This window comes from Leucopleurus acutus, assembly GCF_964270905.1.
Source record: "Leucopleurus acutus genome assembly, chromosome: 12".
NCBI lineage: Eukaryota > Metazoa > Chordata > Mammalia > Artiodactyla > Delphinidae > Leucopleurus > Leucopleurus acutus.
In genome coordinates this window covers 79,065,434-79,093,050 of record NC_139154.1, presented here as the reverse complement: position 1 = coordinate 79,093,050, position 27,617 = coordinate 79,065,434, and the positions used below count along the sequence as shown (strand labels likewise).

Below are 27,617 nucleotides of genomic sequence, written 5' to 3'. Positions count from 1 at the left end.
TCAGAGGATTAGGGGAGGGGACTGACTGCAAAGGGGCATGGGAAAACTCTTTAGAGTGACGGAAATGTTCTCTACCTGATTTTGGTGGAGGTTATACCACTGTATACAATTAGCAGAATTCATAAAACTGTACCCTTAAGTTGGTGACTTTTATTGTATGTGAATTATGCCTCAATAAAGCTAAAAAATGAAAACCAACCACTTGAGTTGGACTATCATGGAAGGCTGTCTGTCTGTCTCTAGCCTTTAACTGTCTGCGTCATCTCAAGACTCCAGCCGTCTCTGAAGGGGGTGGGGGGGACACTAAAGTACATTTCAGGGAACTCAGAATGCTCTTTGAATTCGGAGATTTCATGGAAGTTGGTTAATGTCTGGGAGAGAGACAGAAGCAGACTGAGGTGATGTTTTCCACCACCAGCAGAGCACGTGTACTTATGTGAAAGATGCGTGAGCACTTGTGAGTGTTTGAGGCGAGAGACAGTAAGAGGAGGGGTTTATTTCATAGAATTCTAGAGGGCTTTAAAAGATGAAAGGGGAGAACATGCCTGAGTCAGTCTTACTCATTGATATATCTCCTCCTTGGGTGGAGATCCCAACTGTGTGACTGTCCGGTGAATTCCTGTAAAGTGAAAGTTTTTGTTTGTTTTTAACATCCATCTTCCTCTCCAAATTGTCTCTCATGCAGTTTCCAAGGTAGTCAGCATTCATGTGATATCTGAACTTTCCTCATTCATCTGGCAGATGTGGGGAGAAGGCCTTTTCTGAACCCAGATCTGTGCTAAGGCTGCATAGATTTAAGTCCTTACGTGGAAGACTTCCTGTGCATGTGTCGTGTTGGGTTGCATCTGGCCACACGGCCTTATTCTGGGACTTGATTGTTAGGGGGCTTTGATATGAACAGTCAGCCCAGGCTAGAGCATTGAAGGTAACATTTCAAATAATAGTTACATTAGCTGCTGCCTTCGTTTTTGCGGGGCCTTCCCTTTACCACACCCAATAGATAAGGTGGCCAAGAACATTCATGTTTCCTGCTCGCTGGCATCAAAGCGAAGTCCTTTTTTAGTGGTGCTGGATTCAAAAGAGTATTAAAAATATGTGTTTAGAGCTTAGTGTTTTGCATTCAGGGTGTGCTTCTGCTGAGCTTAACTTCTTTGCAGCTGACCAAGGTTGAAATAGAGCTAGAGGGTTGTACAAGCTTAAAGATGGGTTTCCCATAAAGATGTTATTTTTTGGTAACTGACAGCCAGACTCAATCAACCTTGCACACATTCTGGCTGGTGCATGTGCTTCACTTCTGCTCTTCCCTAGGGTGTGGGGTGGCTGTTTAAGGAGGGTGGATATTAATGCTAATCTTTGTGTAGCATAACAGGTTACTGCCACTTGCCTTTTTTTATCTGGAAATTCAAGCAGATGTCAGAAGGGAACTGTTTGTGGCTACAGAGATGGTTAAAATTGTCATTATGGACAGAAAAGATACTTGGAAAAATAATTTTCCTCTTAGGAAGGCAAATCAGTCATTTAACCACTATTTGTTGAGTTCCTAGGATATAGGTATATCATATATCATGTGCTACGCTGGATCCTTTGAAGTAAAACAAAAATAAGTAGAAGACGGAGTCCCCACACTTAAGAAGCACACTGGAAAGACGTAGAATTAAGTAGAGGCACAGAGAGGTAACCAGTGATGTAAGGACTGGTTATAAGTCCAGGTGATGCAGGGAATGAGTGCTCCTTAAGGTTGGGAAAGGAAGAGATTGATTCTTTATGCTAAGGTGACTAGTAGACCTTTAGCTGGGACTTGAAGTATGAACAGGATTCCAGGAAGTTGAAGAGGAAGAAGAAAAGCCTGAAAGGGAATGAGAAAGGAAGGGATTTTTACTTGAGCAGAGTATTTTCCTTGGTGCATAGAGGGAGCTAAGCCTGGAACAAAAATTTAGGGAGGGACTATGGAGCTCTGGAATGGACGCTTAAGGCGTTGGACCATATCCTGTAGACCATGGGAGGCTGTCAATGTTCTGAGCAAAGAACGAAGGCTGCGTTCTAGGGTGACATAAATTAAGGACTCTGTCCAGAGGAAGGATGGGGCCAGTTGTTGGGATTCTCTCTTTAATGTCCTTCATGCTGAGTTCTCCCCTTTGACAGATATGTTCTAGAGGATGGAATGGTTGACTGTAGGGTTTTCACAAGCAGAATGGAACCAAACATTGCAGGAGACTAGCAAATCAGTCTGTTATTAGTGTAGAGTCTCGGAAAGTTTTCATTTCACCCCTATTGTGAGTGGGGAGTGGACAGGAATGAAGTTTGGAATCAGGAGCCAATTGGGTTCCCAGTGGACCCTTGTCCCTCTCCTCCAGGCCAGCCATGTGGAGAATTGCTCAGGGCATGGTTAGTTTTTCATGATGGCATTTATCATTCAGGTGGTGTGTGATGAAATAAGGCAGGCACCAAATTCACATCCTTATGAACTCTCTTTAATAGCACCCTCCTACTTCGGGGATTTTTAAAGCTAGCCTGAATTTGAATGAACCTTTGTGGATGATGTAAGAGGAGAGTTGATAAAAGGAGTATTAGATAGGCATTTGGGAGGGGAAAGGAGGTCTAGGGGCTCATGAGATTAGCCAGGGACACACAGAAAGTCAAAAGGAAAGCAGAGATCCTAGTGGACCCAGAATGTTCTAGAGGAGGACTAGCCTCTGTTAGGATTTGAAATGGTCAGAACATCTTTTCAGCCTCCTTCATGGGACTTCCTCCTCTAGCCAGAATTTTCTTTTGTGACAGGTGTTGGTCAGACAAGTGTTTTTTGTTTTGTTTTGTTTTGGGTTTTTTTTTGCAGTACGTGGGCCTCTCACTGCTGTGGCCTCTCCTGTTGCGGAGCACAGGCTCCGGATGCGCAGGCTCAGCGGCCATGGCTCACGGGCCCAGCCGGTCCGTGGCATGTGGGATCTTCCCGAACCGGAGCACGAACCCGCGTCCCCTGCATCGGCAGGCGGACTCTTAACCACTGAGCCACCAGGGAAGCCCCAGACAAGTGTTTTTGTTTGTGGTTTGTGTCTTGGCATACAGCATGGCTCCTTGTCCTGGACAACGAGGAGGTCATTTTAGCAGCAGGCAGGGTAGCTCTGTGCACTGCAAAGGAATATCAGCTTCTAGGAGACTTGGTGGCTTTGAAGAAAAGCTCACAGTGGCAGAAATTAATTAGAAAGTAGAGTAGAACCGACTTCCAAAAGCTGGTATTATGTGGATCTGGATGTGCTGTGGGCCAAATGACAGAAAGGAAATGGAATGAGAAATGGTGTAAATGACTAAGAAGGACCCTGTTGGCAGGGGCACTGCTGTTGACCAGCTCCCCGAAGTGAATGTAGTTAGGTGTTTCCACTTTATCTTCCCCAAACTCTCTGAAGCAACAGTTTCATTAGGGTCTAAGACTTCTTCAGGAACCTCTTGGTCACCTATTGTTTATGATCAACAGCAATGTTTTCTTTCTTTCTTTCAAGATAAATTAATTTGGGGTGGTGGTGATTTCAGGCTGATTTTGACTCTTTGGCTATTGGTTTGAATTTTTTTTTTGTTATTATTTTCACATCGACCAAAGCTAGAAAAGTTTCACTGACTCCCCCTGCAATATAAATGTTTCCTTTCATCGGGGAAGCCAACTATTTACAGCCATAACAAGGTTTACCCTGAATTGTATAATTGATACTGACTTCTGTGTCAGCAAAAAAATGAAACAAAAGCTGATCATAGATGACGTTACCTAAATGACGGTACCTACGTGTGTCCTTCCTTTCACATTTGCTGTAATCTTGTTACGGCATTGTCCTATTACCTCAAATACTGTCATCTTTAAATGCTGTCAGATCATAACTGGATTGCCAAGGACAGAGGACAGGAATCAGCGAGAAGTCAATGGCGTTTCCCAGCACACCCCAGAGACGGGCTTCTTTCCCCTCGCATAGGTTGAATTCTTGGAGAAATTGTTTAGTTAAAATGATGACTCAGGTGTCTTTTACAGGCTTTGATGAAATAGCCAAGTTCACTCCTTGTGTTCCTAGACAGAAAGAAAGAAACAATCTCTTCCAACAGCCAATGAGACAGACTCTTCCAGGATAATGTTAATGTTTCTGCACAATGAGAATGCATTATAAGTATTATTATTGTGTTTTCTTAAAACCAGCTCAAAAGTAATAGCAAAGAGAGGTCTCTATGTGAGAGTTGAACATCCAATTATTCTTTATAATGTTTCCCCAGATTTGGTTAGGGGACTCCATTTTAGAGATGGGAAAACTGAGTCATAAGACGCTTAGAGGTAGACATCATTGGACAGCTGGAGTCGGGAACATTCCTGTCTTATGTTTATGCCATATGTCCATGTTCCTCTCATATATTTAGACCCAATTCTTATCCAGATTTCTCATAAAGTGTTCATAAATTTCCAGTCTTCACTTTTCTGCAGCTTCCTTAGTTAGAATGGCTGATAGAGAAATGGCTGCATTGAAATTAATCCCCTTGCTTTTTGCATTCCGTTGCTCATAAATAAGGGAGTGAGAAACGGTTACTTTGAACGCCCTTATTAAGGCAGGTTTGGCTGCCAGAGAGTAGGGCAAACTGAAGGGGATGGGCTAAGACATCTTTTTCATGCCTCTTTTTTTTTTTTTAACTTTGGCTTTTATAATGGTATAATTTAGTTTTTCCTTAATCTGATTCTGTATTCATTTTTTAATATATAATGTTGATTAGTATGTTCTATTATTTATAGCCCTCCAGAAGGATCCCAAGGGAAGGTAATCTCCATTTGAGAAGACGATTTCCCAATTTCCATACAGATGACGAAAAAGTCACTGCCCACTGCATGCCACCCACCCCTCGCCCCCTGCTGAGTTTTCTTCTTACCCTCTCAGTGTGGGGCATTGTGGGCCGCAGATACCCGAAAGCCTGACTGGAGATGCAACATGGGATGTGCTGACATTAACGCAAAAGGACTGCCTAATTGACTTGCAAAATATAGGTTAGGGAGTTTTATGGGATATCAAATTATCTTATTCTTTCTCTGATTAAAGACAAAATATTATATTAAGTAGATCATTGACATGGGTAAAAGGTTAGAACTTCGCACACTTAGAGGTGTAGCCTGGCTTTCCCCGTCCTGCGTGTGGCAGAGGCTCGTGGTGAGTAACTGATCGAAGGCGGGCAGATGCCCTGTTTGTAGAACTCTGAACTGTCTGAATAGTCAAGTTAGATTTATAGGAGGGACGTTTGCCTTAGCTTTGAATTTCCTGAGTCCTTTTAATTCTGATAGAATAGTCATCTTAAAATTAAATTTTAATTTGTTCTGATTCCATTTCTTTTAGCAGGGAAAGGGATGAATACCTGAAAGGGGGAATACAGGGTGAGAGCAGTGGCCAAGTTTGAGAGATGAGTGGCTTCACAGGGTTTTGGGCAGAAATGCCACTCCCTGTAGGGGTGTGGTCATGTTGAGACTATGGGCTGCTTCTCTGTCATACCATGATGCCTTGGTCCACCACCTAATGCTTTTAATGATGCCTTGGTCAACAGTCTAATGCTATAAAGGTCTTCCTGAAAGACATTCCAGACCCAGTCGTGTTGTCGAGTTGGAGCTTCCACGTATCTGATAATAACCTACCAGCTAATCCATCATGCTGCCCACTTCCGTGCAAAATGTGTGTGTGTGAGTGTGCACATGAGCGTGCGTGTGTAGTCTAAGCATAGCTTTCTTGAATTTCTCACTCACTTCCGTACTTAACGATACATATGTCCATAAAGTGGACTTTCAGCATTTGGCCACTGCGTTCTCTCTCATTGTGTGGGAAGAAGGCACGGGTGCCCAACTGGAGGTGGGTCAAGGTGGGCTGGCAGAGCTGTGATTGATGTCTCCATTTGATGTGTAGGGGAGAGAGCGAGTCACAAGGCATTCTCTGCAAATGAGCCATGGTCCACCTGCAGAGCTGTAACCCTGAAAGCCCCAGGACTGACCTCCCCAGGAGGTCTTGAGTTCCAGCAGCCTTTCAGTCTAATCCACTTCGGAATGGAGAACAGCTTGCCACTATCCTTTACTCTTGATCTGCTGACAAAGCAATGGTATTAGAAACTTGGGTAGGTATGGAAATAGATCCCTATATATACTAAACATCTTGTGTGTGTGTGTGTGTGTGCGCGCGCGCGCGCACGCATGCACATGCGTGTGTGAGCACATGTGGGTGTGTGGAAGGAGAGAACCAGAGCAGAGGGTTGGAGAAAGAAAGTAGGGAAAGTAACACTAAAATGTGCAGTTTCATTCCCCAACCTCCCGAAAATGGGGATCTGATGTAGCAATATGTATTTCTAAGAGAAGACAAAGCCATCTATTGGGTGAAGGGGTTTGTCTGGGGGGACCTGGAATTGCTGTGTGACCTCAGGGAAATACTTGCCTTCTCTGGGTTGAGCTCAGCCCATTGTTCAGAAGGGGCAGTGCTGGTATTTATAGACCATGTTTGACTGTCCCGAGTGAAAGACAGCTTCACTTCTCACCTCAGAATAGCAAGCGTTGTTTCTCATATCTAGGTTGCTGGGACAGTTTCCTAGGAACCTAATGTTCGGCAGCTTTGTGACGTTGGAGGGAGGGTTTTTCTTTTTAAATGACTTGATTGGTTTTTGCCACTTTTCACATTACTTCCCAGGTCTGGGGTTTGTCTTATTTTCCCTCACAGGCAGAATCTAAATGATCCTGGTTTTGTATTGTTTTTTTTCAGTTAGCTTAAAGGTACCAAGGGCTTTCCTGGGACTGGTGTCTGGAGGCCAACGGCCAAGCTGACAGCAGCATGATGTTGGTGGAAGCCTGGGGTTAGCTGCCCACTGTACCTGTTGAGGAGGCTGGCTTTGGGATTCTTGCTGGGGTTACCTTGCTCCACCCTGCCTGGTTGCTGTGACTTTAGCTCATTCTGGGTTTGTGTGAATTCATCAGTCTGACCTATGGCATCCCACCCCATTCCATCCCATTGCATTCCATAAGTCAGCAACTGCAAGACCAGGCTCCCAATACCCTCAGCTTCCTGCATTTGTGTGCAGGTCTGCTTAGGGAATTGGGCTTTGACCTTGAGATCAGTCCATTTGGGAACTATGGTGGCAAGGGGTAGCTGTTCTTCCGGGCTGTCCCTTGTTGTTTGGGGGTGGGGGGGTGTGCACATAATTTTTATATTTCCTATTTTGATTCAAATACTGGTCTCTTTTTTTGGCCGAGTCTTAGGCAGATGCCACAGAGGGTTTCTTTTTGGCTTGAACCCGATGAGATTGAGATGAACTTGCTGAATGCAAATTTATGCACACGTGGTCATGGACAGATCACCACCTCTCCCTCCCCCCACCAGCACATAATGAGCTATTCCTAAGTAAGACTTCCTAAATTTTGAGGTGTCACTTTGCATGGTGATAAGTGCAGAAGACCTCAGCCCCATATGCATTTTGGCTTGAGTTGTTAACCTTTCCTTCCTTCCTCCTCCTTTTCTCTCCCCCTACAAGGTCTTCCTTCCCTTAAGAAAAAACGTGTGAGCCATGCCGGGAGTATAGACTTGACTTCCACCTCACCAGGTGCAGCTGCTGACCAGCGCAAAAAAAAAATAGGAAATACGTATTTTTTTTGGGGGGGGTGGTTTCTGTTCCACAATCACTGCTGTTTCAATAAAAAGCAACCTGGTTTATCTGTAAAACCTACTTCCCTTTCTGGTGAGTGGGACCAGTTTGAATGGCAGAGGACTCCTTTGGAAGAGAAAAGGGAGGGGAGATAAGAGAAGGGAGATGTAGAAACAGAGGTGGAAAGGAGAAGAAAAATGGGAAGAGAGAAGGAAAGAGGGAGCGGGGGAAAGAGGAGTGACATTTGGGCTATTTTTAGCTGGACTCCAATGCAGATTTCATCAGGCTCATTGGCTGTGGGGAAACCGACTGTACGGTCAGTCGCCGTGCCTGTAACTTACTGTGAAGCGGCTGTGGTGACTGAATTTTCTGACACTCCTGGAAGGAGAGCCTTACAACTGTCGCAGGCGAAGCATCAGAGGCACGCGCTGTCGATAGTGACCTGCATTTGCAGAAACTCTGAGGGCTTTCTAATTAATGGAGGAGATCCAAATTAGAGGAAAGCTGTTCGACAAGCCCCCTCACATGCACTAAGTGTCATGGCGCAGATAATCATTACATCTAACAAGCTCCTGATTTTTAACAGAAGCTGTGAGATGAACTGTCCTATAACGGTTCAGTTTCAAGGGGAAAAAAAAAAGCACACCCTAGACCCCCGTCTGAAAAAGAAGAAAGAAAGAAGGAAGGGAATAAAGAAAGAACAAGAAGAAGAAAAGAAAATAGGGGAAAAAATAGGAAAAATGGGGGGGAAAATGAACAAGAGGTTCTCATGCTAGTGCTTTGGGCAAATGTTCAGACCCCATCCCTGAATTCTTGCCTTTGTCACTGGCTGGAACAATCAGATACATCTTCTGTTTTAGATTTTCCTTACTGTAATCTATGTCTGCTAATACGCCAGCTCGTTCATTTGATGTTTCCCGGAGACGAGCCTCCTCCGTGAGTTATTTCTGACCATCGCAGCATTCCACAGGGTCTGAATTGTTGAAAGCAGTGACCCAAAGCATAACAACTTGAATATTACAATGGAAACGTGATGTAGACAACAGTTGATTTGGGGCTCAACCTTGGATGGAGAAACAGACTGGGGGCTGAAGGGGACCTCATCTGTCCCTGGAGACTTGCCTGAGATCCCTTGGGGATCTGTCTGAGCTTAGGCCTCCTGACCCCATCCAGGGCTCTGTGCGCAGGGCAGGGGAATTTAAGTCCTGGTTTGAGTCATTGATTTAAACCAGCTTTCAAAGGCCTGTGTGGAGCCCATCATTTGCGTGCCTTCCTTTCTGGGTGTTCCCCTTGTCAAAACCATTTCTCTACATGGGACACACATCAGAGGGGGACAGGGCTGTAAACCTTGAGGGTTGGCTGACGTCGTTCAGGAAGTGCAGTATTAAGAGCAGCACTTCTCTTGTCCGCGTTGATTCTCCCCAACTACCCATACTATCCTTGTAGTTATTCATGGGAGATAATATAAATCACGCTGCCTGATTCTTCTCAAACGGCTCACAAAGTAATCACAGGCTGAAATGCAGGTTTTCTTTCCGTATCTTTGTCAGTAAATCAGATTTTGAACATTTATCAGCAAAAGTTAGATTTAAGCATCATTCCTGTAATGTTTGAAAGAAAGATTTGTTTTGGTAGGGACTCTGCCAATCAGTGAGCTTCCAGCTTGACTCTGCTATCAATTATTGCTGCAATTATTTGTCTAGTTGGATATTTAAAATGTCATCAGAAAGAGATGATTACATATTACAGAAAGCAAGGCACTGTATAATCAGATGAACTGAATCCAGTTAAATGTAGTGTGCTACCAACCTGTCCTTCAAAGTAGAATTCTTGAGCTACCACCTAAGCAGCAGCCTTCTGCCCGGTTTTTAGGAAGCTGATCTTAACCTTGGGCTGCAGCGTGTTGCTGAGGTCGGGTGATACTCAATTATGGGAAACTTTCCAAGTCTGAAAATGGAATTGCTCCTTCAGATACATGAGAAATGCATTTTGGTTATCTCATTCAATTCATCTGCAAATCTATAAATAAGATGTCCCTCTATTCTTCTTGCTTCCTGTGGATTTAAATGCCAAATCCTGATTTGTGGCAAAGTTGTCACATGTCCCTTTTCCCACTCTCTCTGCCTGGTGCCCAGGATCTAAGCAGTGGCAGTAGAAATTACAACTGTTTGGAGGCCAAGAAAAATCTCCATTTCTCGCTTTTCTCCAATTCCGGGTATTCTCGGCCCTGCTCCATCCACCAGCCTTCCCCCCCACACACACCTCCTCCAGCACACACCCTCCTTCTGTCCGCACCACCAACAGGAAACAAATACAGCTCCAATTTTTTTTTTTTTTTTTATGGAGGAAAAGAAACCACAACCTGAACAAAAACTCCAGCCAAACCTAACTCTCTACAAAGAGCGATCCCAAATGTTCTAAACGTATAGAAATCCCCCCTTTAACAGGTCTGCCCCCCTCTCTGGGCATCAGGAGTGCCCCTGAAGAACAGGATGTTAGATCTGAAAGTGATAGCCAAGCCCTCAGCCGGGAAACAGTCCATCCCCATTCTTTTATTTATTTATTTATTTATTTATTTATTTATTTATTTATTTATTTATTTATTTATTTTGCGGTACGCGGGCTTCTCTCTGCTGTGGCCTCTCCCGTTGCGGAGCATAGGCTCCGGACGCGCAGGCTCAGTGGCCATGGCTCACGAGTCCAGCCGCTCCGCGGCATGTGGGATCCTCCCGGACCGGGGCACGAACCCGCGTCCCCTGCATCGGCAGGCGGACTCTCAACCACTGCGCCACCAGGGAAGCCCCATCCCCATTCTTTTGACACCAAGATTAGAACTGACGGGAGGTTCTGGAGATGTTTTCTGTATCTAAGGTGGGTTTCATGAATTTGAGAATTTTCTGTGGGGCTTTTCCCAATTCACTTTCCAGAGATCATGCTTAGCTCTTATGCTTCCAGAACACCACGATGATCAAAAGACTTTCCCACCATAACATAAAATTTGGGGGTGGGGAATCTGTTAGAAAATTAATCTCATCTGTGGGGCAGGGATGGGGGAGAGGGGGTGGGAGAAGACCTTTTAAAACACAGGAGCCCTGGGTTGTGTGTGCGCTGGAGCATGTGGGAGAGAGAAAGGTGTAGAGGGTGGAGCACCCAAAAAATGACTTAAAAAAAGAGAAACTCATTGAAATGGAGAAAAAATATTGTCTCTGCTGCAGTTACCTCCTGTCACCTTTGTCCCTCTCCTCTTTCACCGGCTGTGCTCAAGGACATTCACGTCTTGCCTGGGTTTCCCTGCCAGGCCCTGCAGCTTGGGATGATCCGGGTCAGCTGACCACACTGCCCTACTGGGGGGCAGAAATTGCTTTGAGCCTTGAAAGCAGGTTATGTGCTTGTGCTGGGTGGGGTGTGTGTGTGAAGACCACAAAACAAGAGGAGTGAAGGGCCAAGTTTAGCTCTTAGGAAGCAGACAGGAGGCCCAGGGTTCTGAACGTTTTTGCTTTTCCTGGGATCCCTGCCTCATTTTAGTTTTCCGGGTGTACGTGTTTCTCTCATGTTCTCCGGCGCATCCCAAACAGAGGCAGGGGCTGGGCTTATGCCTGGAGCTCTGGCTGGGCAGGGACATGCCAGTCGTTTGGCTGGGAAGCCCCAGCCAGCACTCCAGGGTTTTGCACTCTCTTCTCTGGGCCTCCACGGGGCTGTGCCAGGATCTGGTGCAACTTGGGGCATGAGCTGTGGGCTGCTGCAGGCGTTCTCCTGCATTGGAGGCAGGGAGGCAGATGAGGTCATCCAGACAGCCTTCCAAGGCTAGCCTTATTTAGTGGAGCAAAACTATGTGTTCTAAATAGGATTGCTTGAACTGCAGGACTTCACACTGTTCTTTCTCTCGGGGCAGAAAGATAGGGGTGTAGGTGGGGAATGAGAATAGAGAAAAGTGTGGGAGATTACTAAAAAAAAAAAAAAAAAAAAATTGAGAGAGGGAGAGGAAAGGGACCCAAACTAGGTAATTGGGACCAATACATCAGAAGTCTTAAGGAAATTTGACATCTATGTAACTCTTCTAACTGTATAATTACACAGCATTTGGAAAGTGAATTATTAACTTGATTGTCCATAACGACCATTGAGTAAATATACAATCACAGGTTGTCAAAATTATACAGTGAACCGATGGGCCTGCAGCCACTTTCAAGGGACTGTAATCATCTCCCAGGTCAAGGCTGACCTGGAGGCTCCTTGGTTAGTGAATCATTTATGGGAGAGACCTCAGCGACTCCGGGAAGGCAAGGTTCCCCCGGTCCCTGCCGGGTCCTTGGCAGCTCCTTCCAGCCAGGTCATTTAGAATCGCCCTCCGGGAAGACAAGTTCACTGAACAGCACTTGATTTACGAGTATTGATTCAGGGGCTGCTCTTTGCCCCGAATGGTGCCAGGCGAGGAGAGGTGGACAGCACGCTGTTGCTTCTCAGAAGGCTTGGACTTCAGTTGGGACCAGTGGTGGTGGATGCATAATGATCGCGTGGAGCCCTGGACCCAAACATAGTGTAAGGCTGGGGACCAGGTGTGGGGTAGCCTTCACTGGCCTCGCCTTTGTCTAACCAGGGGCCTTGGTGCCCCTCGCCCCCTGAGCCAAGATGCTCCCGCCCTGGGTGCAGGCGGGCACGTAATCTCAGTGGGGCCTCCTCCCGGGGAAGTCCGCAGCCTGCTCCACACTGGAGGAGCGGCCGTGTCAGCCAAGAGCCGCAGGCCATAAATGCAAAGTATGGTTTAACAAAAGCAGCTTTTGAGTGAGAAAGCTGAGTGGAGTTGTCCCAACCTGTCAACTTCAGATTTCTTTCCTCCTCCCCATAAATCAAAAAACGGTTGGTGGAAGGGAGGGACAGGAGCGTTTCATTTTCAGATTTTGTAAGAAAATAAAATCAAATCAAAGGAACCTGTCCCACGCTGATACCTTACATGCCAGGTTTGAGCCCGAGGCAAATTCTTGTGGCCATGTAATAAGCCTCTTTAAAATGGTGACAGACCCTTGACTCTGCCTTGAATTACACTGATAGAAGACATTTTATTGCGTTAGAGCCAGGGCAGGAGTACAGGATGGTTCTTGCCTGGTCGGCCTCTTTGAACACACCCGCCCTGCTGTCCACACTCCCACCACCTGACAGGGCTGGGCCGTGATGGTGGCGGAGATCTGTGGGCCGGTGACAGAGGGGGCTTTCTACCCAGCAGTGCAAAGTTGAGGCTCTGGAAGCAAAAGGATTTCAGCCTGAGGGGCCTGTTAGGGAGAGGGGAGTGTCTCTGTTCCTAGTGGACCTGGGAGACCTTGACACGGGCGGCTCCGGGTCAGTCTCACTGCTGGTGCTGCATGGAAATAGAGTATAGCTGAGGCCTCATTGCCCAGGCAGTCTTAGATTCAAAACAGGAAATGATACTGGGGACTCCCCTGTGGGGGGGGGGGGGGGCGGAGGAGGGCCCTTGACGTCTATGGAGACGGGAAAGGGGACGGTGGCCTCAGGGTCCAAAGAGGTCAGGTCTCCACAAGCTGAGTTCCCAAGTGGACCTGGCCAGTGGGCGGAAGGGATGGTGTGTTCTTGGTTTGAGGAGCTTGGAGGAGGCTGATAACTTTGGGTGTTGCCCCCGTTGTATCAACGGAACTAGTAAGCCCGAGCACGGCCAGCAGCACCCACCCTGCGGCTGGACTGGGGCCCCTCGGATGGCTACAGATGATACACGTGCGCATGTCCATTTTTATTCAGGAAATTCTTTCCAATTTGGTCAGTGGGATAAATGAAGGATTCGGAATTGGGTAAAAAGCCAGGAAAATATCTCTGAAGCCAAGAAAATAGGCCACCAGTCAGTAGGCTGTGTCTGCCTCGCCTTTGTTCTGTAGGGCTGTCAGAGAGGTTGGGTCTGAGGCCAGGGCTCGGAGGAGGAAGGTGCTGAGGGACTGAGCAGATGGTAGCAGAAGCTGGAGGAGCGTGTGGGCGGGCAGAGGCCTGTTTCTGAAAGAAGGACTCTCTGCCATGGGACGAGGCCTGGCCTCGAAGCCCCAGAACCCTCCTTGATTCAATCTCACCTCAGGCAAGAGGGCAGCCTAGTTTTGTTCCTGAAGAAATGTCAGAGCCTGACCTGCTAGACCATTTTTTTTTTTAAAGTTTGTAGAGCTTTGAAGCCTTAAATTAGTTCTCATAATTTCTGAGCAGTTCTGTATTAACCACAGGACATAATAGGTTTTAATTCTGGAGAATGGCCAGTTCTGGTTCTAAGAATCTCTTGGCCAAGATTGTCACAGAACATTAGGCCCATAGAGTGTGCCTTCCCCATTTCCCTGGACACGCACACCCTATTTTATCATCCCAGGAAGGCAAGTGATTGCCTGCAAGTGGCTGTAAGACTAGTGCCCGGACACTCTGCCTCACCCCACCCGGAGGTGGGGTGAGTGAGGTGAGTGAGTGGTGATGAGGGGCAAAGGTTGGTCCCCAAGTCAGTGGACAGGACTCTGAGTTCCAGCTCTGCTCTCACTGCCTGCAGCAGGGTGCCTCTGAGATCTTCTGTCACCTGGGGAGGTGAGGATAACACCTTCCCTCATCCCACAGGATTACTGTGGGGTCAGAATGTGAGGAGAAGGCTTTGGGAAGAAGATAAAACCCTCCACAGCGGCCACAACATACTTTCTCAAAAAGGGCCAGGCTTGGAGGCTACCCGTGCTTCTGGGCCCGTTTCCTTTAAAGGTTGCACACATCAGTCCTGGAAGATAAAACCAGAAAACTCTCCAGCTCTCTGGGCCTGCTCACATCTACCAACCATGCCTCTCCCCTCCAGCAGCATCACTGCCCACATCCCACAAACGTCCTCCTCTGCAAGGCCCAGGGACACCTGAAAATAACAGGGGTCTTCTTATAAGTGCCAAGCTTGGTTTTCTTAAACTTATTCTGGTATTTTCTTAGACTGATGAAAATGGAGATAGGGAGGCAATAAATTACGTTTGGTAGTTGACACAGATAAAAAGGCTCGGGGTGGCCTCTTCAGAGGAATTTGGGAGTTGCATGTTCTGCTTGCTTTGATAGAGAAGTCCTTCTCTGCCCTGGCTGGTGTTATCAGAATTAAACGTTTGCTGAGCAAATGGTCAGTCTCACTGGATCCACCTTTACAGCCCAAAGGCCTTCCTCCCCTCAGTTGAAAATGCTCCTTCCCCCAGACATCGAATCCTTAAATCATGGAACACACGTGTAGTTTTCAAGGCTTTCCAGGTGCTGGGGCTATGATTTTCCATCCTTTTCTTCCTTTCGCTGTGCGGTGAGTGGGGTCTGCGAATACATTTGCGTGAGACTGGATGATCTGGGCAAAAGAAACACGTTCAGGACTTCACCTTCTTTCCTTCCTCACCCCTTCTTCTAACCACAAAGGTACTGCAGTTGAGCCCCACTTTAAGAAAGCCCAATACACACCAAATCTCATCAATGGAAACTGATAAATTAGAGGGTGATTTTTCACATTACAGAAAGATTGTTAACTTTTCAAAAGGTTGCCCCGCAGGGTTCCTTTAAATAGTGAGCTCCCCCACTGAATTTAAAGTGTTTGTTTACAGATCATTAACTACTTGACGGAGAGGTTGGGGAGCGGGTGGAGGAAGAAGCACTTAAAGGTAGAAGTGTCAGAAGCCCTGCCAGCCTGGAAGGGTGATGAAACACCCCTGGAAGTACCTCCCTTAGCAAATGTGGTTCAGTTGACAGAAATTCAGTTGACACATGGCTTTCCAGGAACCCTTCAGGTTGGCTGGGGCAGGGACCACAGGACGCTGGGGCCTTGCCCCTCTGGTCTGGGGCGGCTGGGAGAGGATTCTGGCTTTTCTTAGAGTGCTGTGCGTGCCCTCGTGTGCAGTGGGTACCAGGCTCTGACATGAGGCCGAGCTTCGCCACTGGCCTTCGGGCACGGGCAACAGAGACCTTTCCCCTTGACGTTTAGCCTGAGTCTGTGGGAAGTTTCTTCCTGGTTCTCTCTGACCTTCAGTCTCTGTGGCTCAGGACCCACCTAGGTTTCCTGCTTGAAACTTAGACAGGTAAGCTTTGCGCGACTGTGCCCCAGGAGGTTGAAAACCACCACCAGGCCTACTCTCTGAGTCTAAGAATTAGCCTGGGGACCAGACCCAGCCCACAGAGGCCTGTAGGTTTTTTTCTCATCCCTGCAAGTTCATAAGGGGCATAGGCCCATCCTGGCCAGCTTCTAGGATGGCCCATAGTAGGTCTCTTAACTGCATCCAAGACTCCTGCCCTTGATCTGGTCTCAAGGAGACTCAAGACTGGCCTGGGAGAAAGAACTCATCCATCTTAATCCAGTCTTCTCTTTTTAAAGATGGGAAAACTTAGGGCCAGAAAGGGGAAGGGATTTACTCAAAGTCATGCTTAGCTGGGAATGGCAGAGTTGGCATTGAAGAACTTAAATTCCTGATTTTGTTCTAGCAGCTCTCTCCAGAGGAATGAGTCCCTAACGTCCTGAAGGAAGAAAGGAATCCGGAGAGAGTTTCAGTGGGACCCATGAAGGAATAGATTGGGCAAGGCCTCTTTAAAAGTAGTTCCCCAATTCCCCCAAATAACCTGAAAAATAACCTCAGGTAGACGCAAGGCTGTGCCCACACATGTACACTCCCTCACACCCCACCACACACAAACAAAGTCCTCCAGGGAGGACTCATAGCGGGAGTAAGGTTACCCCCGCTCTTCCCGTGGCTCTGAAGAGAAGAAAGGGGGGAAATTTGGAGGGAAGGTCAAGGTGATGATTGAAGAGACACAGAGAAGTATAGGAAAATCTCCACCTTTCTTGCCCAGTCATTTGTTGAAGATGTGTCAGCAAGTACAAGCCCATGTGAAACTGGCAGTGCTACATCTGAAATAGATTATTTAAACCGGGGAGGCAGGGTTGCAGGAAGAACATGGCTATCAACACTTGTTTGTCTGACTCAGAGGAATAGAACACAGTGAATTCTGCCTTGGTAGACCACTCACCACTCATCAGGGGGCAAAACAATCAGGGTGGGGGGAAACAAAACAGGACAGATGACCTTTCATAGTTTCACCAGCGTCCACGTGGCCGCATCCATTATTGTAAGAAAGTGTGGTGTTTGAAAATAAGAAGTTGTGGAAGGTGAATCCTTCACAAAAGCCCTCAGAGGGTTTATTTAGATGACCATATCCTCTGTTATCAACAGGATGGATTGGTGAGTAATATTTTGATTTAAATGTACTACCTGTTGGGCCCCATTTGCTCTGGGTACACCTCGAGCTTTGCTTCTCTTGGAGCATCAATACCTGCTTTTTTCTTTTGTCCAGAAAGTCCTTCCTCTTGGCTCTCCAGGTCCAGTTCCTAAGTTCCCTTTTGCCTAAAGCCACTCTCCTCCCTTACAAATGGAAGTTATTTGTGTCTTTTGAATTTCCGTTCAGTTTATCTGTGCCTCTCTTATGACACACTTTTTACTTTGGAGCAGAGCGATTCCTTTCCAGGCTTATCTTCTCTACTAGATGGAGGTTCCTGTAGGGAAGTCTGTGTCTGACTTTTCTTTGCGTTGCCCACAGAGGTAGTCCATTGCTTGGGGCAGTATAATCGTTCACTGAGTTCGGGCACTCAGTAAATAGTTGTTGAATGAATGCGTGAAAGAATGAATGAATGGAATTTATCCTGGGTACACACGTCTTGCAGAGTGAGGTACACAGTTAAACAAAGGAAAAAAAAAGACTGTCCTAAAACAATTTGTCTTCTTATGAGCTGCCCTTCCAGTCTCCTCGAGAAGTTCCACCATTCTAAGGCAAGAGCTTAAAATGTAATAAAAATTTATCTAATTCATGATCAAGTGAAAATACTTAGGGCCCAGAGCCAAAAAATATTATTGGAATGAACTTTTTTCAACACCCTAAATTTAACCAGTTGGAATTCTTCTTTTTTGAGTACCATCCTATTCAACCTTTTGAAATGAAGGATTTGCCTTTTAGTGGGAAAGCTGCATTTCAACACAAAGATGGAACACAATGTCTTTGGCTTATTCTTCAGAAAAGCAAGTTCCTCTTTTTTTGAATTATATGCTTTGCTTATGTTAAAGACACAGATTGCAGAAAATTTTGTTTAGGCCTGACAGATTGGTGGCTTGCATTTGTATAGGTAAAGGGGCATGAAAGATGTCATCTCTCCTCCTCACTCATAGAGTGGATACCTAGGGTGAGAACTCTTAAAAGGTGAAATTAGTAATGTGTTGTTAGGTAATCAAGGCTCTGAGGTGATAGGCTTGGTCAAAAAAGAAAAAAAAAGTTTTTCAATGAGTGATTGATGAGATGAAAGTCATTGGTGAAGTCTCTATGAATATAAGGACCATAAACAAGTTTCAGCAAAGAAATTCTATAGTGTGATGTCTGAAGAATTCTTGCTTGCTTTGTATATACAGAGCATCACGATTCCGTAAAATCTTAGCTAGTGAAAAAGCATAGTGATGGGGAAAACACTCATGTAAATGCTCATTTCTAGAACAAAAGGGAATGCGATTTTGACAATATCAGAAGGTTAATTAAGAAGTCTGTGAGCAGTGATAAAGCTGGCACATTTTCAGTTCAGATTGACACAACTCAAGACACAGGCATTGCTAATGTTGGCTCTATAATACTCTAAAAAGTCACAGGATCTGAGAGCTGGGGGCTGGTATCTGCCTTAAATGGAGGGTCAGGAGCTAGAAGGAGATTTAGTGGATTTGCTTTCCAGTTAGATATAGAAGCCTCTCTCCTAGACTAGCTACACTGTAGTTATTTTTGTGATTTAGATCCAGTAATAATTGATAGAACGGGAATTGGTTCGTTCAGGGAACTTTACAAACTTTCGGGATGCATTTTAAGTGTAGTCTGTAAGTTGGCTACTGGCTGAGGGCAGAGAGGGGACTTGAGAATGTTGGAGCTAGAAGGGGCGGTAAGTGTCCTTTATTTTGGCCTGTCACCAATATAGAGATCCCTCCCCATCATGGTGGGTTGTCATCTTCTCTTATTTTGAAGACGCAAGGTGAGTGGGAGGTCACGCTTCACAGGGTAACCCTTCCTCTTGGGGATGGCTCTACTTCTTTGGTGCCCCATCTTGCTGGGAAAATAGGGAAGTTATCTAGAAACATATGGTTAAGAAAAGAAATGCATAAATGCACATATACGTTTTCGTGAACGGCAAACATCTATACGTGTATCTACTCCTCTAGAGAGGCCTGGGTTTTTAATTCCTATAAAAGTCAGCACCCGGAGCAGTCGTTCAGTGTTTTGGAAATAATGCCTTGCGCTCAGCTGTTTCAGCACGTTTGTAGATCAGCGGTATTACTTGTTGACTGGTAGACAGTGATGTGGCTATATGACACACCCAGTGATTAGTTTCAGAAACAAGTAACAGGTCAGTAGTAAAGGCAGCTTTGAGATGTTCTTGGGGTAACCTAAAACTTGATTTAATGATCTTCAATTCCAGGGACATCCCACCTGGTTTATAGAGCTCTGTGTCAAAAGTTGGTCCCGATGCATATAGAAATCTAAAGTGACCGATGCATAACATTCAATCAAAACCATTCCCAATTTGTGGCAGATTTTTTAATGAGACCTGAAAGATAAGATTCATTATTTGTTACTCAGCCGTAAGGAAACATTGCAACCTAATAATACATAAGGCATTTCTGAGGCCCTAAAGTGGAAATGCTGGGTCTGGAGAGACTTTTATGAAACAGAACAGGTTAAAATGCTTTTCACCAGAGGAGTACAAGGCATTTGAAAAGATTAATTCAGAAGAGGGCAACACACTGGAGAGTCCAGAAAGGGAAACAGGAGTCCAGTGCTTACTGCATCCGTGCGGCGTGCCATAGCTGCATTTGCAAACATTTCCGCATTTATGGAAGCAGTGAGGACACCATCTGCCTGACATAAGCTGGTTTGGATGTTATGCAAAGAGCGTTCCCTATTTGAGTCTGGGCCTGTTCCGTGTCCTGGTCAGTGAGGGAGGGTGGAACCTTGGATTCCACATGGAGGGATCCTTAGGAATTTCCCAGGCTTGCTCTGGTCCTAAAGGAGGTGAGTCCCAGACAGAAGGGATGAGAGCCTCATAGCCAGGGGATCTCTGGCTGCCAGGAGAACATCAAAGCTTCCAGCTTCCATTCCTCCCCTCATGCTAAGACAGCCCTTATGAAACTGGATTGTGCGTACGAATCACCTGGAGTGCTTGCTAAACATAGATTCTTATACTCTACATCCACTTCCCCAATCCCAGTTTTTGATTCAATAATTCTGAGGAAGGGCCTGAGACATTGCATTTCCAACAAGCTCCCAGGTGATGCTGATGCTGGGCCTGGGTCTACACTTTGAGAACCACTGCCCTGAGAGAACCACCAAGGAAATAAAGAGAGCATAGCTAGACCGCCCACTTCCCTGCCAGCCACCGGAGCCCACCTCTCCCTCAGTCAAGGAGAACGAAATGCAGGTGGGAGGAGAAGAGGCCCTCAGTCAAGGGCAGCCTGGGAAGGCAGAGCTGCTGATTGAGGGTGATGCTTAGAAGCATTAATTGTGAGACTCTACTCTGCCTAAACTGTGATGGAATAATTGAAAGCATCATAGCAAGAAGTTAAACCCTAGGGAAGCTATTAACAATTCAGCATTTCCAGTTCCTGTGGGAATGTTGATTCTACTTACCAATGAGAACGTGTTCAGAGATGTGTTTGGCGGGAGAGGCTGCAGAATCAGCTGGGGTCCCCATTGTCTTTGGTTTGACACTCTTCATGGAGGAAGAGAAATGCAAGTATGAGTCTCTCTCACAAAGACAGTGTCAGTAGCTTGTTAGGCTGATAGGAATGGTTTGTTTCTCTTCAGCTGGCTGATTCTGCAGGGGAAGCAGAAGTAGAGGATGAAAACAGTGGGGGGTGAGGCAAGGTGCAGGAAGTAGATCAGGTGTTTTCCAATTTTGAAACCAAGTCAGTTCATTTGGACCTTTTGAAAGGTCCACTCAGCACCTCTGGGCTGGACTCTTCCCCAAGAGAGGTTCTTCCTCCGAATGGGTCAAGAGAAAGAGATCCCTTCTCACCGGTACTTCTTGAGCAGTACAGACCAGGGTGGGAACGACAGAGGGGAGGAGAGAGATGGATATCCCAGAAAAGAGCACTGGACTGGGGAGTCAGTGCTGTTCTTCACTTTTGTGGTTAACCATCATTATAGCTGTGAGCCAGTCAGTTAATTTCCCAAAGCCTCAGTTTCCCCACCTGTAAAATGAAGGCATTAGACTTGATGATCTCTAAGGTTTTTTACAACTCAAAACCAAACCCCAAACCAAATAATGGGGGCAGATACTCAGACACTCTCCTTGATGAGCCCTCACGTCGCCTTGTGGCCTAGTGCTGTGGGGAACTGGGCCAGGCTGCTACCCCCAGAAACTCAGCTTGCTCTAGGCCAATGGCTTAGTAGATGAGTTTGCCAACAGGAGATGCGTGCAAGTGGTCAGGCCTGGACCAGGTTAACGGTTCTCCCATTGCTTGCTGGGGGTCTATCTGAGGCACCTCAGGGTCTTCCCAGAGTAAGTGGCAGGGAATATGAAATGAGTCTTTCCCAGTGTGAGGGTCCAAGGACCTTGTTGCTTTTCTGCTGGGGTCACAGTACTCTGTTGTACGGGTCTCCTAAGAAACAGACTTCAGTCTTGGCGACAAACAAACTTATTAAATAGCTGAGGCAAGAACAAGTGCAAAAATGGATCCTCAGATTTCTCGTTGAAAAACACTATGACTAAATCTGTAGTTAATTTTACCCCTTGCCTCTCAATTCATAGAACGTAAGCAGTTAGATGAAGACGTGCTTGCTTTTTAAGTCTAGTCTTCCTGCTTTTGCGGGTTCATTTTGTGGCATTTGTTTTGTTTGGGGTCAGGGAGGAGGACATGCTCTGTAGATGGTCTTGGGCTAGGTGGAGCCTTCGTGGCAGCCTCCCTGGGCAGGCCCAGTAACGACAGATTTATGCTTCTGTGTAAGAGCTTCCACGAGCAACACGCCATTGTTACCCATCAGGCTCCTCATGAAAGGAAACCTTGTGCTGACTGCCCTGGCTGTTCTTGGCAGCATGATCTATAGAAGGAGAACAGGATGTATTTTACACTTGAGACCTGCTATCCTAGAGTATAACAACAACTCTTCTAAGTGCTCTTAATATTAAGCTAATGGAAAACATACTCTGTTTACTCACCATCAAAGTCTGTTTTTCTTCTCTCCCGCCTCCCCCAATCATCACAGACTCCAAGCCTCTAGGACACACGGAGTGTCCCTGCTCCATCTCTCCTCCACTCTGTCTCAAGGTTGACCTCTCCATGCTTGGTTAGCTCAAGGTGGACTTGGAAAAGCTAGGAACTCACCACATAAACCGTACAATCCCCAGGTTGCACAAACCGAATATTTCCTTTCTCACAAAGATCTCACTGCTAGAACGGCTTGATTTACGGCTAGGTTTCTGTTTATCAGTGTGAGAAGTCATTTTTCCTCACCAGAGTGCAAGCCAGTGCAGTAGAATAGGGAAGGTGGGCCACGTTTTTCAGGGTGTTGCTATTTTTGGAAAGCTGCTTCGCTCCTTGTCATTGAACGGTAGGATTCCTTACCCTTAACGTGAGGACTTGGCCAAAGTTATCTTAACCCCAGAAGTCTAATCTTTATTGCCCACTGCTTTGTGCTGTAAGAAGCCATGTCTACATGGGGTACTCCACGGATAGAATTCCAGGTCCTGAGGTGCCCAAGGTTTCCCTATCATTGAAGGTGCTGTCATAAAGACAGAATGGGAAGAGTGGGACAGGAAAGGCCGAGTGGGACTCTGTTCTAGAAGAAAAGATTCACAAATCTACTCATTTCCTGTTACCATATTGTTTTTTGCTTGAGCTTGTCTATAAGTAAAGTAAATGTATGCATGTCAACCAGCCTTGCAGATAAATCCCCCCATTTTACCAGGCTGCCAGTCATATTACCAATTTCCCCTTTGCTATTTACACATCTCTTATTGTAAGACAATAATCAGACAATAACAAACAAACAAATGAACCAAAGAACCCCCGCCCCCCTGCTGCCCCATACCTAAAACAAACTCCCTTCCCTTTTGTCAAAAAAGACCAAAATTAAAAACAAAGCGGAACTGTGGGAAAGAACTCATCACTCTTCTTTTGATACAGGCCTTGGGCCTGTTAACTATCTGCAAGGCTGTTGTAATGATGTTAATCTATTTTAATGGAATTGAAATGTGATAGCCTGTGGTTTAAGATGCACATTGTTTATAGCTTTAGTGCTTGATTTTGGGTTTCTTTCACAGATAAACTTCTGCACTGGAGGGGCCTCTCCTCCCCTCGTTCTACACACGGAGCTCTAATCCCCACGCCTGGGATGAGTGCAGACTATGCCCCGCAGGGTATTTGTAAGTTGAGCATTATTTCTTCTACAAACGTCCATGTGTGTAGAGATGAGAGTTTCTGGAAATTACCCTTACTTTTTAAGTACTGAAAGGAGTTATTTCCAAAATACATTGGCATCTGCATATGTATATTCCATTACTCACTTGGCACCCAGCTCCCCCAATCCATTCAGCCCTAAGTGGCTTTTTTCCCTCCCCTTTTTCTCTCTCTCCTTACTGAAGGCATGGGGCTGAAAGCAGCTCATCCCTGCGGGTCTCCTCCCCAGGGTCTTGTGTGGCTCCATGGCTGGTGACTGCGTACATCTGTGTGTTCAGGGCCCATTGTATTGCTGTCCATTTACTCCCATGGCCTCATTTAGGACTTTGGATTTACTCCATGGCATATGTCTTTAGCAGAGGCCAGAACTGAAAGGAGTCAGTTCACAGTTACTCTAGAGTTATCCTCATGCATGTTATATATGCATTTACGTGTGTATTTAAACATGGTATATTTTTATATATGCATCGTACATTATATATGTGCAGACATATATGATTTCTATTTGTTTTTCTCCTAGATTTAGAGAAAAATGCATAGCATTGTTGCTAAAAGTCAAAGATACCACACACACCCCTCCCGCCATCACTGCGACTACCACCATCCAGTTACTTGTTTAAGCCAACTTTCATAGTGGGGAACTTCTTATGAAATTTAGATTTGTATGTTTATAAAAATGTTTTTGGGAAAAAAATGTTTTTGAAAGATGTTGTTTTAGAAGGTAATACAGTTTGCTTCTCTCTGTAGGAATAACATGCATGGCTAAAAAGTCAGATGCGGGGGTAGGGGTAGGGGGCCGGGGGATTGATTCCACCCCAAACACAAAAAAGCAGGTTCAAGAAGAAAAGAAGTGTGGCATCTAATTTGTATTTAAGGAAAATATTTTTAAAGTAAATGAAAAAATAACCTTTTGTGGAAAGAAAAGAAGAAAGGGAATGATGTGTCGTGGAGAGGGAATAACAGACAGCAAAATGCAGGAGTTGGGGCCTTAAAGGTGACTGGTTTTCAGATGGGAGGTCAACTAGACCCAACCTTCTTGTGAATGGTGTCTGCAGGGCAGGGCCTGCGCCCTGAGATCAGACTGGAAACTAGTTGTTTATTTTTATTAACTCCTAGGTCTAGGTAACAAAGAGTTATTGTATGAATTTCACAAGCCCTCAGGTCCTGAGGGCTGGGTGGTGCAGGGGTTAAAAGCACCTCCCCGCCACGCACCGCCCACCCCCCGCCCCCCGGCCCCCACCCCCCGCCCCCCGTACCCACAAGCCTAGCTGGGCAGAAGCCTGGGTTAGGTCACCGATTGTACAGAGTTCAGGGGTTTGGACTCATGGTTTCAAGTCCCTACATGCTGACTGGGTGGGGAGAACTCGCCTCGTTTTGCTGGGGGTGCCTGGGGCCCTTACTTGGCGGTGGGAACAGAGCCACCCTTGGAGGGAAGGGGTGGGAAGGGAGTGAGTTCTCTCTCTTGCTCTGGATCCTCCTGAGGGCAGGGAGTTTGATCTAGGGGGTGGGAAACCAGTAGCCTGATAAGGAGCCCCTGCCTTCTCCCTGCTTCCGGCAATGGGAGGGAGCCTAGTTTGCTGGCGCCCCATGCCGGCAGGACCAGTTTAGGAGTGACCAGAACAAGGTATGTGGAAATGGGTGGTAGGGGACCTGCACCCCACTCAGCTGCCTTAACCAGTGCCCTTGGCTTTCAGAGCATTTAGCACTGACCTTGTGGCCTCCCTGCTGGGTGGACCATGGGCAAGGGCCTTAAAAATCACCCCCTCTTGCTTTCTTCTAACCAGGGCCTCCCCTTGGCCTGGGAAAGCCCGGATTCTGGATTCCAGTCTTTCCTCCAGAAGCCCCTGTGGTGTGTAACGTGTGGTTAGTCATCATTCGTGGTAACTAATCAGGCCTGGTAATAATGAAAACTCACATTCATGTTGGACCTGATAGATTACAGAGAGCTTTTATATATGTTTGTCATTCGAGCCTCACAATTCTTTAAGGTACTGTTTCTTACGCTCATTTTCCAGATAGGAAACCTAAGACTCGGAGAAATTAAATGACTGTCCCAGAGCTACCAGCTAGTAAACAGTAGAGCCAGGGGTCCCTCATAAGACATCACTCTTCTAAATCATGACTCTTGAGCCTTGGTGACAAACCAGGAATGGGGTTATTCCTTTCCATACAATAAAATGAAATAAAGTAAAAGCTGTAGGTGAGCTCATAGCGGAGTTGAACCGTTTTGATGCCTCAAGTTCCCATGCTCGGGGCCAGGTCTCCGTTTATTGCTCTAAATCAAAACAATCCCAGTGAATGCCCAATGAGCCTCTCAAATTGAGAAGCTGATTTTCATCAGAGTAAATGAAGAATATTATTATATTTTACACGTCAATAAATCAATGTAGCCCTAATTTTGCCACACAGGAAATCAATTCTGGTCTTTCTAAACCATCAAAGATGTTATGAACAAAGTAATTTCACAAATTACAGCAAGTAACACATTTATTGATGACTGCAGTTTAGGAATTTAGAATCTGTGAGCACTGTAACATAATATGGTGCACTGGCATGAGCTGAGTGAAATACAGATTATATGGTGAAACTGTAATGCATCATTTGCTATTAGTGGACTGGTAATAATTACCAGTTTCAAAGCAGCTCTTTCCATGTAATCTTTAGTCTCAATCGTAACAGCCCTTCTCATTGACATTATGATTACACTAGCTGCCCTCATGATCTAGAATATCTAGTTGATGGGAATACTAAAATGCGGTAGTGAAAACTGTATGTTGTATGCTCATTATAAGATAAAATGCCATTTTCTCTAACCTGATGTATGAGAGAGAGGGGAGGGTAACAGCACAGTGTTAACATATTGTAGCATGATCACATAGCTTTGAAAACAAAATTTTAGGAAGCTCAGTGCAGCAAAATAAAATGGACTTTTCTCATTTAAGCCTTTTTAAAAGGATCCAGATGAGACCCTTGATGTAGCGCTATATAGATTTCGGCATCTATCAATGACTGCATTCATGGTGCATGCAAAACCAGCATCGCTAATTATGGGTCCAGTCCTGGGTTTCAATAGAATATTATAAGGTAAAATATGATTTAAAGGCATTTGCAGTGATGAAAGTGTTAACGACTTGCTTCAGCTGACAAATCTCCTTTTTACTTACCCAATTCAGATTGTCAGGCTAAATGTATGATAATAACACAGAGTCCTAGAGAGGCAAAGGAGAAAGCCACAGAGGGTCACGGTAGTTGGAACTAGATAGTTTTTTTCCTGCCTATTTAGGACCCAAGTCATTGTTCAACAACAACAAAAAATTTATGAAAATACTCTCAATGATGCTTTTTATTTCCCTTTGAAGAGAGAAGGCAAACAAAAATAGGCAGATAATGTGATACTAATGTCAGCGGTTTTCTTTCAAAATCTTTCTGCCTTTTTTTTTCCCCCTACACATTAGCAAATGTTTGAAACCTAATTTTGGTATCTTATCATCTAATCTTGTTAAAGAGATTTACCCAGGAGTGGGATATATTGAGTGAGATTATAAATGCATTGTAAAGTAAATTACAAGGTCAGGGCAGGGAGTCCATTATTCAGACAAGTGCTTGAGTGAGGCTGGCTTGTTTTGGAATATGAGTGTTTGGGGCTCCTGAGAAGATGCTGCCAGCTTTTCTGACTTGCTAAATGGAAGAATCATAATTGATTAATTCCTCATTCCCACTCTTTAACTCCATGGTGAATTTTTTCCTTTTTCAAGAGTTACTGACAAATACTATCTGTGGCCTTAAGGAACTCCTCTTAAAAAGGGGGACTAAAGTGTATTTCTCATTTGTGCTTTATACAGTGTCTTTTTTGGAATTCCTGGGAAGTTACTGATTTTTCTCATCCTAGTCCTTTGGCCACCAGCATCTGAGCCCTTTTTAATGCTGAGTTGACTGGTAAACTGTTAGTTACTCCCTTGTTATATGTGTTTTTTAGTTTAGCTATCACCGAAAAGGAATGATTGGGAAGTCAAGCTGGCCCCTCTTTGCCACAGCGGCATTTCCCACTCTCGGGTTCTTTTCAGCGAGAGAGAAATAATGTGACTTAAGCAGGGCCCCTCTCCAGACGGCTTGGCTACTGGCCAAAGAGTTGACTAGCTGAACTGTATCTTTCTGTTTCTTTCTCAACTGGAGCTGAGGCTCAGCTGAGGGCGCAGGATGTTGTGTAATTTGGTTCACGTTGTTAGCCTCTCAAAATAATGAGGAGGAGGCTAGTGTAGCATTTCTCAGCCTGCTGCCCTTCATGGTGCTGGCTGCTTTAACTGTTCTTAAACTAGGATGCTGTGTCTGCTTAAGTTGGCACTAGACACTCCACCTGACTTCTCTAGACTCCCATTTGTTTGACTGGGGTGGACAACTCCTAAAGATTTGATATGGCCTGTTGGTTAAATCTGAATTAAATTTCTCTATTGAGATTTTTTGTAACAGCCCTTGAGATAAAAATGGGAATCCCCGTGGGGTGTTGTGGAATCAGAACTGGGACTAACTGACCCTCACACAGGCTGGGGT

At 45.6% G+C, this 27,617-nt stretch overlaps 1 protein-coding gene across 10 annotated transcripts in view; it reads left to right on the top strand.

The window, feature by feature from the left end:
- BCL11A (BCL11 transcription factor A) overlaps positions 1 to 27,617 on the top strand; it is a gene marked incomplete at both ends in the record, with an annotated part of 97,102 nt that overhangs the window by 58,954 nt on the left and 10,531 nt on the right. For 6 of the 10 annotated variants that reach the window (XM_082851802.1, XM_082851795.1, XM_082851801.1 and 3 more), the window contains one exon: positions 22,934 to 23,035. The exons of the other annotated variants lie outside the window; for them this stretch is intronic. In XM_082851802.1, coding sequence (XP_082707928.1) covers positions 22,934 to 23,035 — 102 coding nt within the window. The remainder of the gene's footprint in view (positions 1 to 22,933; positions 23,036 to 27,617) is intronic. 10 annotated transcript variants of the gene reach the window in all.